Here is a 10926-nt window from a genome sequence, read left to right as displayed (position 1 = left end):
GCCCTGTGGCCACTGTGGGGACTTGGAATTTATCCCAGCATGAGGTGGACATCAGTCAGTCTCTGAGGACTCTGCGGCAGCAGCAGATCAGCTGATGTGAGCAAAGGTGCAGGCCAGTGCATTTCAAAAGAGGATCTGGCTCTCCTCCATCCCGCACAGACAGACCTGGTGTTCCTTTAGTTTCCGCTGCAGCGTGGAATTCAGAGACTGCTCATCCTCATATTTAGAGTTGACAGAATTGATTTCCATATCTCTCCTGCAAGAGAAGGTTTGACCTCCTGAGGAAAAGCTCTGAGGCTAGACCAGCAAGCTGGCACGGGAATGGAGCTGGGGCTGCCGGGGGAGACCTTGACCCTGCTGAGACACACTCAGCCCTGACCCCTGGCCTTCTCACCCTACAGATGAGTCGCCCTACAGAGCCCCAGGATTTGCTCCACTGGTTTTTCACTCACTCATTCATTCACTTGTGCATTTATTAATTTGCCTTCAATTTGTTGAGTCCCTCCTGGTGCCAGACATTGTCTGGGGCTCCAGGGACACATCAGTGAACAAAACGGACAGAAGTCACTGCTCTGGTGCAGCTTACAGTCTGGGGGCTCCAGAATCACACAGATGCTTGGCCTTTTTAGGGAAAACGTTCCTCCAAAATCTTTCTGCAAAAGGCTGTCTCCTGATGTGAGTTCCACGTGTCAAGAGCCACGTGTGAGAGGTAAGATGCCAGAGACCAAGCAGGTGGGGAGGATGGGCAGGGTCACCCGCACCTTCTGGGTGTGCCTCCCAAGAAATGTGCTGAGATGCAGATTTAGCTGCACACGCCCTCTTGGCAGCCTGTGGTACTTTAGAATTGCCCTAGCAAAATGTACTTCAAAGATGCGTTGTCCAGGGGACTTCCCTGGTGGCACAGTGGATGAGACTCTGTGCTTCCAATGCAGGCGGCCTGGGTTTGATCCCTGCTGGGGGAACTAGGTCCCACATGCATGCTGCAACTAAGAGTTTGCATACCACAACTAAGGAGACCATGTGCCACAACTAAGGAGCCCACCTGTCACAACTAAGACCCGGCACAACCATATAATTAAATAAATAAATAAATAAATATTTTTTAAAAAGATGCATTGTCCAAATTCTGCCCCCTAAAAGCTTTCCTTACCTGCCTCCTTATCTCCATCCCTTCAGCCTCTTACTCAGTTCCGGTTTATGCTTGGACTATTGCAGTAGTTGTCTTCCTGCTTTCTCCACCCCACATGTGCTCCATGTTATTACCAGGGTGATATTGCTAACATATCCCCTCAACTCTTTGTGATCTTTGAGAGCCCAATTTTCAGGTTTCTGCAAAGACTCCCTGACCTCTGGGGTGGGTGCATTGCTTAGTACCTGTGTCCTTCCCAGCGCCCAGCAGGCCCTGTGTGAGGCTGGGAACTCCCTGAGAACAGGGAAGCACCTGCTCCTCCCTCCCTAATCCTCCGAGCTGAGCACAGTGCCTGGTACAAAGCAGGTTCAGGGGACATGCACTGATACACATGAAGCCCTCAGCAGAGTGCCTGGCGCCGGGTGCCATCCAGGAAGTGCTAGATATTGCTAACACTGCTACGGGCAAAATGAAAGACTGCGTACTTTTTCACCACCTCCTCGAGATCTAGCTTGGACCGCTCCATCTCATTGAGATTGTCAATGGTCATCTTCAAGTCACTCTCAGCTTTCCGGCGAGCTTTTTCCACTTCCGCCCGGATTTTCTTTTCCTGTTCCCAGTTATCCTCCAGCTGCGGAGACAAAAAATACAAAAGAAAGTAGGGTGTGTGTGTGTGGGGAGGGTTGTCTGAGGCCAGAATGCAATAAAGAACCAGACTGGGCCTGGTTTCTTAGCTGTGGCATCAGAAAGGGCCTCACTTCCCAGTTTCCCAAAATGTATCTGAGGTCCCTGTGACCTGGGACAGACCTGACCGTCGAGCTATAGAATCAGACCCAACGACGGGGCATTACCTCATGGATCTGGGTGCTAAGCTTGCTGTTGTTCTTGGTCAGATGGTTCACCTTGTCCTCCTCGGCTTGCAGGTCATCAAGGGTTTTCTGGAAGGAAAGATACACGTGTGTGTCCTGTGAGGCAGGCGGGAGCAGCTGAACAGATCTGGTTCTCTGCCATCACTTCCGAGCTGAGTTGATGATGTCAGGGATCAGTTACAGAGCGCCTGCTCCTGGGTGGTGGGTGAGGCCACGGTACACTGATCACCCGTCAGCCACAGGTGGGCCCCTAGGGGTCTTTTGGGGGCTCTGGTTCTCCACGGGGCATATAGGAAATTTGGGGTGTGTGGTGCTTTTGGTTGTCACAATGATTGGGGGCCTCACTGGTACTTTGTGGGTGCTTCCAGGGACGCTGGACATCTGGCCTTGCTCTGGATAATGGGTGCCATGAAGAATAATTCTGCATTTCACACACTTGCTATCCCATTCACGTAAGTAAACAACTATTTATACTTTTCTGAACCTAGAACCTAGTACCTCTTCGCACATAACTCAACATTTTTTTCATTTAGTATACACTACAATTTTAAAGAATGATCTACCATGGAAACTAAGAGAAGATTTACTTCTTGTTGTTAAAATCGCCCTGAGAATTATTCACTGTTTTGTAAAATTGCATCACTGGTAGCAACCGCACTTGGCTACCTGAGTCACCAACACGCCCTCGGGTGCCCGTCTACAGCCGTCAAAGACGGGCTTGGGCAGGCAGCCCTCCTAGATCTGCCTGAGCTTTTACACTTTGACAGCCCCATTATTTATTATAAATTACTTTCATTCATTTCTCCTTTTATATGGAAGGGCACTCTCGATTTTTCTGAAGTTATATATTAGTTACATTATTATAGTTTTCAATTCAGGATAGTAAGAGGGCGTTCCAAAATACAGTTGATCTTCATTATCCGTGAATTATCTATTTGCCGGTTTACCTACTCGCTAAAATTTATTTGTAATCCCCAAATCAATACTCATGGTGCTTTCGTGGTCATTCGTGGACATGCGAAGCGGGGCATGTTCCCAGCTGAGGTCGGATAAATGATGCTCCGTCTCCTTGGTTCATCTCAGACTGCAAACACGTGTGCTTTTCCCAGTCTATGTAATGCCACGTTTTCTACATGTCAGTGCTCTTTGTTGGTGATTTCACTGCTTACATTGGCACGAAGCACAGTTCTGCAGTGCTGTCTGGCGTTCCTGACGCAAGAAGGCTGTGATGTGCCTTGCAGAGAAAATCTATGTGTTGGATGAGCTTCATTCAGGCCTGAGATACAGGGGCTGTTGACTGTGAGTTCAATGTCAAGGTATCAACAATATGTACTGGGGCTTCCCTGGTGGCGCAGTGGTTGAGAGTCCGCCTGCCGATACAGGGGACACAGGTTCGTGCCCCAGTCCGGGAAGATCCCACATGCCGCGGAGTGGCTGGGCCCGTGAGCCATGGCCCCTGAGCCTGCGCGTCCAAAGCCTATGCTCCGCAATGGGAGAGGCCACAGCAGTGAGAGGCCCGTGTACCGCAAAAAAAACAAAACAAAAAAACCCAAAGAAACAATATGTACTAAATAAGGTGTTTTTCAACAGAAATACACATAAAACAAGATAATGTATTGATCACCATCATATGTATGATGTATTGATGAGTTGATGAAAATGCTGTGACTAGAGGCTCGCAGGAAGATAACCCTGTATTTCCCCGAGAGCAAAGGTTCAGTATTTGCTAATTCAATGACTCTATAGAACATCACTACCCCGAATAATGAGAACTGAGCATATTTGCTATAACAGGGGGTTCTGGGTTTGATACGATGGTGAGTCACAGTCTAAGAGGAGGTGTTTCCAGAGACGACAGAGAAATGTGCTCGGGGGACATATTGTAGATTCATGATGTCAGCAAACACAGGGATGAGGGTCCATTGTCTAGTTCTGGGCTTCAATTTGCTCCTGGCACCTGTGTCTAGGCTAGGAGGTGTTCCACGCCATGGTCAGCACTGGTGGGTGGTCAGAGTTGGCTCCACACTCAGGAGCAACTGGAACAGTTGGGTGGGCTCCCCATGACCTCAGGAACTCACGCCTGTTGTTGCCACAACGAATCAGGGTTCCCTGGTGCTTTAGAGCTCACAGGGCACTTCCATACGCCCACTTCATCCTTATGACTCTGGGAGCATCCCTCCCAGTGTGCCTGGACCATTCTGAGGCATGCCTGCTGTCCCCTTTCACTCTGAAACCTGTCCTAGTTTGGGTGATAAATGATATGTTCACCCCACTTAACAAACCTGGAAGGAAGGTAGCAAGTGACTGTGTCCACTTCACTGATGAGGGCATTGTGATGTAGGGAGACACTGTGACTTCCCCAAGGGCCCCAGCTGATGGGCGGCAAAGCCGGGATTCGAATGAGGGTCTCCTGTCTCCGAGCTCCATTTGCTTCGCCAAGAGGAGAAGTGGCTGGTGCCTACCTGGTGCAGCTCCTCCAGGGCCCTCTTCTCCTTCTGGAGCTTGGCGATAGAGTCTTCTCGAAGCGAGAGGTCCCCAGTCAGGGTGCGGACCTTGTGATCCAGGGCCTGGAGATGGGGCGGCAGGGGAGAAGCTGGACTTTAAGGCTGGGAACACGCTCAGGGGGAGAAGGGGAGGAGAGTACTTGCCCCGAGAGAGGGTTCTCAGCTTGGCTGTTCCCCAGAGCCACCTGGGAGCCTAAGAGATACCGATGCCCAGGGTACAGCCCAGCCAACCAAGTCAGAATCTTGGGGGTGAGGGGGCAGAGAGAACACTGTCAGGCCTTGGCTACTCAGAGCCTGGTCCTTGGACGGCAGCCGTGCCTTCGCTGGCGACTGTGTTGGAAATATAGCCCCTGGGCCCCGCAGGACCTGCTGGCCCAGAGCCTGCGTCTTATTGAGGTCCCTGTGGTTCGAGTGCACATCAAAGCTGCAGATGCCCCGGCTTAGGCAGCATCCACCTCCCCCTGCTCGGGGACCCCACCCACTGTGAGATAGGAAGGGGGCCTGGGACCAAGGGCGAGCCAGACGGTACCAGGAGTCAGGGAGCCACTTGGAAGGCAGCAGCTGCTTCTTTGGGCAGAAATCCAACAGCTAAAGGTGACCCCACCTTACAATATGGTTGCTTCCTCTGGGAAGGGGGAGGGGTGGACATGGTGCTGCAGAAGGATGTTCTGTGAGGGGCTCCAGGGATGCTGAGGCTGAGTGGGCAGAAGGCCAGGCAGACGCCCAGGAATCCCAGGCACGAGGAGAACCAGCCAGGCCTGGGCGTCCCCACGAGGGGAACAGCTCTCAGCCCCCTGAGTCAGCTGCTCTGTCCAAACAATGGACATGTGCTCCGTCTGCTCTATCCGACATTGTAGCACTTGCTGCGAGCGGCTACTGAGCCCTCCATGTGCGGCCAGGTTGACCGAGGAACGACATTTGAAATTGTACTGAATTAAGTTAAAATAGCTGCATGTGGCTGGTGGCTCGGGTCCCGGGCAGCATAGCTGTATGGGCTCTGGGTGTGGCCCCTGCAGGGCAGCGGGCTGGGGGTTCCCTGGCCCTGGGAGGAGCAGGGTCTGGCCCAGGGGCCTCCCCACCTGCTTCTCCTTCTCCATCTTGGCCAGCGTGGTCTCCAGGCCCTCCAGGTCCCGCTTGAGGTCACTGAGCTCTCCCTCCAGCTTGCGCTTGGTGGCGCTCAGCGAGGCCGATGTGCCCTCCTCCTCCTCCAGCCTCTCCCGCATGTCAGAGATCTGGCTCTCCAGCTCCATCTTAGTCTTCATCATCTGGGTCAGGCGCTCCTCCACATCTATCAGGTTCTCTTGTTCCTGGTGGAAGAAAGAGAGTATTGGTCAAGGGCAGGGGCCGGGCACCTGCAGGGGAACGTGCTGATGGATAGGCCTCGGGCTGATGGGCCCCCAACAAACGTGTCCTGGGGGCTGGACAGGGGCTGGCTATCTCTGAGCTTCTTGGTGACGAAGGCTCGTCCAGGAGTGTGGTCCCCAGACCAGCAGCAGCAGCATCACCTGTGAGCCGGTTAGAATGCAAAATCTCAGGCCCCACCTGTGACCTGTTCATCTGAATCTGCTTTTTAACGAGATCCCAGGTGATCAGATTCACCTTAAGGCGTTAGCAGTAGCCTAGGAGAAGCCCGGGCCACTCAGGCAGGACACCTCTGTCCGTTCAGGCTCTGCCATCTCATCCACTGATCCCATGTGGGCCTGTGCTTGCATCTGCCAACGTGGAGGGGCATGTCTACCCAAATAACTCCCAGCATTGATTTAGCACTTCTGTGTTAACAAACCATTTCCTGTCCCTGGTTTCTCCTTATAACAACACTGAGAAGCAAGCCAGACAGGTGTCATCTATAAGCTAGGGTTCAGAGATGAGGGAACCAATATGCAGAGGGGGTGGAGTTGTCAAAAGTCACACAGGCAGTAAGTGGCAGAGGAGGGACAAGCGGGGTGTCCACTGGGGTCTCCCTGAGATGGGGTCAGTGGTGAAAGGCAACAACTGGCCATGGAGTCAGAAGACCAGACCAGCTAGATGACTTTCGGTTCGTGGCATAAATTTACTGAAATTCAATTCTCTGCAAAATAAGGGAAATGATCATCGTGAGGCATAAAGGGATGGAGCACATGTGGCACTTCTATAAACGGAAGATTCTTTTATCCTTGCATTCACACTCGGCCTCAGCCTCCCCAAACATAAAATGAGGGTCCTAGCCTGAGCAACTTCTCAGGGGGGGTGGAGGGGATGGGAGAAAAGATGTCAGAGACAGCTTGGGGAAAATGGATAGCTAATGCAAGTGGCTGACACTCTCTCGGCTGAGGAGACATGGCTGTGACAGAGCAGGAATGACCAAGATGGGACTGGACCCCTCCCAGTTGTGGGTCTTCTACTGACCGGCTTGCAACCTTGATCAAATCTCTAAAGGTCGGTCAAGTGGAGTTTCCTACCCTGAAGATACACATGAAAACCGGGCGTCTTATGAGGTGGTTGTGAAGCTCGAATCAGAGAAGGAAGGACCCTTGTAAACCAGAAGGGTCACGGCAGTGAACCTGCTCATCGTATTGGGAGTCAGGCTCCCCACAGAAACTAGGTCATATGTTCTCCCCTCTGTGTTTGCACTTGATGGGCGAGGAAAAGGAAGCAGAGAAAAGAGGGCAAGTTCCCTAGGTCCCCAGGGAGCCAGGCTCACCCCAGAGGTGCTCCTCCCACCATCTCGTGGCCCCCATGTCTGGACGATCCCCCAGGCCCAGCATGTACTGTATGTGTGTGTCCTCAGCCTGCTGCTGTGGGCGAACAGGAATTTGATGGAGACTTTTTGGTAGTTGGGTCCAGGATGACATGGCAATGAAAGAAAGAGAAGGCTGGGAATTCCCCAGCGTCTGGAAGAACACAGCTTCTTAGAAGGCCACTCTCCCTCCTTCTGTGGGTCTGACTCTTGCCAAGGCCCCCAGCTCCTGCCGCTGCCCCCAGGGCCCCACATACTGCCTGCAGCTGGATGGTGAGGTCATTCTTCTCCTGGCTGAGCGTGGCCATCTTCTCCTCCAGATCCTTGATCTTGTCTAGCAGCTCCTGCGTCTTGGCCATGGCGTTCCTCAGCTCCTCCTCCTTGGCCTTCATCTCTTCCTCTTGCCGAGCCACATTCAGGAGTGGCTTGACCTGGGTGGCGAGCAACACTGCAGAGTGTTAGGGAGATGGGCTTTGCCAGGGGGCTAGGTGGTGGGCTGCTTTGCCTTCAGCCAGGAATAGTCGCTCCTCTTCTGCACCCACAGCACGTGTCTGGACCTCTCTGTGCATTTGGCACTTCTCATCCTGCAAGAGTGCCTGGGTCCATTGGGTCCTCTGCCCTGCTAGACCACGAGCCCTGCCCTCTGCCCCTCCCCATCTCCCTCCTGCCCTCCGTGTCTCTACAGCACCAAGCAGAGCGGGCAGGACAGGCCCTCGGGATATTTCCTGATCTATGGATACATTATTCGGGAGCGCAAACACCATGGATTGGGGAGAAGGAATCGCCTCTCTTTGAAGATGACAGATGAACCTGTCATCGCCAGCCTGGTCTGTGGGGATCTGGGATACTGCAGTGCAAAATTTGCATAAAAAGGTGATAGTGGGCTTCCCTGGTGGCGCAGTGGTTGAGAGTCCGCCTGCCGATGCAGGGGACACGGATTCGTGCCCCGGTCCGGGAGGATCCCACATGCTGTGGAGCGGCTGGGCCTGTGAGCCATGGCCACTGAGCCTGCGCGTCTGGAGCCTGTGCTCCGCAACGGGAGAGGCCACAACAGTGAGAGGCCCGCGAACCGCCAAAAAAAAAGGTGATAGTAAGTATCACTTGCAACTGTGTTACACTTTTTATCCAGTGAAAGCCTCCCCCAAGGTGTTTTTTTCCATTGATTCAGCTTATCTGACTTAGTTAAATAAGATTAGAGCTCACTTAACACGCTAAGAGTAAAGGATTTTAACTTAATTTTATGTTTTTACTTATTGGAACAGGATCTTGCTCCGCTATGTTTAATTGGTGAAGTTTTACTTTCTGGTAAAGAGCAGAGAAGTTTCTAGGCTCTGTCTCCTTGTCATCTGTGGTCACTTATGTCTGGCTTGGAAGGAATCTTAAAGGCCGTTGGTCTGAGGCTTCCCAAAGGGTAATACATACACTGAGGGGGCAGGTGAGATGGATTCAACCTTTGCACGGAAACCTTTTGATTTTCATTGTTACATGGTTACTTTAAAAATAATTTTGAAAAGTAATAGTTTAATACATGATTTTGAAAAATAATAATTTTTAAAAATGAAAAGAACTCGTGAAATCCACAGTTTTATGCATAACGTTTGCTTAGGATGAGACAGGTAAGGATGTGAAGTTTCCTTTTAAAATAAAAATTTCGAAATAAAAAAGTGAGTTGATGTAAAGAAAGAAGGTCAGTCATAGAACAGGTGGGGAAAGTGCCATACTGACTAAATTTGAGAAATTTTTGTTTAGATCCCTCTGCCGTCTCAGGCCCTCCAGTGGGCCGGCCTGTGCATGGGTACCGCTGGGGATGCAGAACTTACTATCCCTCCCTTTCAATTTGTGGTCAGCATGGATTGTTAGAAAGTTCTTCCCTATGGGGAGGGGAGAGAAGCTTCTGCTTGAGTTGTCGGGGGCTCAGGGCCCCCTAAGATGACCTGGAGCCTGTGCCAACCCTCCACGTAGCTGCCCTGAACACCCCGTCCCTCAAGACAACACTGCCCTCCGACCCCCTGAATGCGGCAGCCCTGCCCCCGGGTCCAGTGCCGTGCTTCCTTGTAACAGGGACCCCAGGTGGGACGCCATACCCCAGCGCCACTGGAGCCTCATGCAGTAGGTTGGTTCGTGGCCTCCTGCATTTGCTGAGGGTGGACTGGTTACTTGGGCGCCTGCAGCCTCCCCTCCTGGCTGACTCACTCATCCCCACTGCTGCCTCAGAACAGCCTGGGAAAGGAGAGGTCGGATCCCATGATTTCCTAAAGTCCAGGACTTCACTGAAGGAGTTGAGATGCTTTGACATGCCCAAGGGTGAGGCACTGCGCACCAAGCCCACTTTTGTGGGGAGGGGGCTCTCTGCATCCTAAGTGGGTTTTATTTTGAGAGATGAGTTGAAAGGTGGGAAGACACACTATTGTTTTTCTCAGGGAGGATTCAGCTCCCTCCTGGAAGGAGGCTACAGTCTTCCTCCAAGGTGCCCTCATTTTCAGACTGTCCCTGCAGCATCCCGCGGCCTCCCATCCCCAGGAGGCCCCTCCGCCCAGGACTGCGGCCCCTCAGTCCTCACCTTGTTGTAGAGCTTCCACCAGCCCCAGAAACGCAGCTCCAGAAACTTGCGTGTGTTCCGCTGGATGACCTTCAGGCCAATTCTGCAAAGAAAAAAAAAAAAAGAAGGGAAGAATCCAGCGTTGCATGGGTTAAAATGAAGGCATGGGGGTTGGGGGGGGGACGGGAGACTGGCCTCCCCGATGGAACCAGCTCCTCCCGGACAGCTCAGGGTTGAGCTCATTTCTTCCTGCATTTCCCTCCTTCTACTCCCTCACCGGAAATCATCCGTTAGTCTCCAAATCCCATCAGTCTGCGGTCTCTGGAATCAGCCCTCCTTGTCCCTGACAGCTTCCTTCAACTGTCATTTACTGAGGATCTTCTGTGCACTGAGTCCCACCACTCAGCCCCTAACTGGTGTCCCTGCCTTTGGCCGGGGTTAAAAGGGCCCTGCTGGTGGATATCAGGACTTCATTACTGTTATTATTTATTCATTACTGCTACTATTACTAATACTATGACCACAAGAGCCAGAGTCAACCACAGGGCAGCCAGGGCAGCCAGAGCTATTTTCTAATGACCATTTTAGGGAGATGGCTGAGAAGCACAATTCTGAGGGCAGCGATTTGGGACAAGGATTTCTGGCTTCTAATCCTGACTCTTTCTGCATGGACCTGGCCCAGTATCTTAACCCCTCTGATCTCAGTTTCCACATATGTAAAATGGGGGTGCTGATCCTACCACATCCCTCTCACAGCATCTTCGTATGGATCACGTAAGGGGAAGGCTGTGAAAGTGACTGTAAAGAGAAGGGTTTATATTAGGTGGTCCCTGTTAGGAGTTGAATTGTGTCCCCTCTGAAAAGATACGCTGAAGTCCTAACCCCCAGAACCTGTGAATGTGATCTTATTTGGAAATAAGAGTCTTTGCAGATGGAATTAACTTAGTTTAAGATGAGGTCATATTGGAGTAGTGGGGGGCCCCTAACCCAAGATGACTGGTGTCCTTATAAAAAAAAGGAAGACCATGTGAAGACAGACACAGAAGAAGACCTTGTGAGGACAGAGGCAGAGATTGGAGAGATGCAGCCACAAGCCAAGGAGTGCCTGGGGCTACCAGGACTGGAAGAGGCAAGACAGGCTTCTCCTCTCGAGGCTTTGGAGGGAGCTT

General features: G+C 52.0%; 1 protein-coding gene across 1 annotated transcript in view; it reads right to left on the bottom strand.

Moving 5' to 3' along the window:
- Positions 1-7265: 7265 nt before the first annotated feature.
- LOC111181914 (myosin-16) overlaps positions 7266-10926 on the bottom strand; it is a 28545-nt gene continuing 24884 nt past the window's right edge. The window contains exons 20-22 of the mRNA XM_089895467.1: positions 9779-9860; positions 7472-7649; positions 7266-7276 (exon numbers count right to left, since the gene is read on the bottom strand). Coding sequence (XP_089751593.1) covers positions 7266-7276; positions 7472-7649; positions 9779-9860 — 271 coding nt within the window. The remainder of the gene's footprint in view (positions 7277-7471; positions 7650-9778; positions 9861-10926) is intronic.

The sequence above is a fragment of the Delphinapterus leucas genome, chromosome 15 (assembly GCF_059928025.1).
Source record: "Delphinapterus leucas isolate spDelLeu-1000000601 "Yukka" chromosome 15, BTC_Dleu_Yukka2, whole genome shotgun sequence".
NCBI lineage: Eukaryota > Metazoa > Chordata > Mammalia > Artiodactyla > Monodontidae > Delphinapterus > Delphinapterus leucas.
This window is presented reverse-complemented; position numbering and strand designations above follow the sequence as displayed.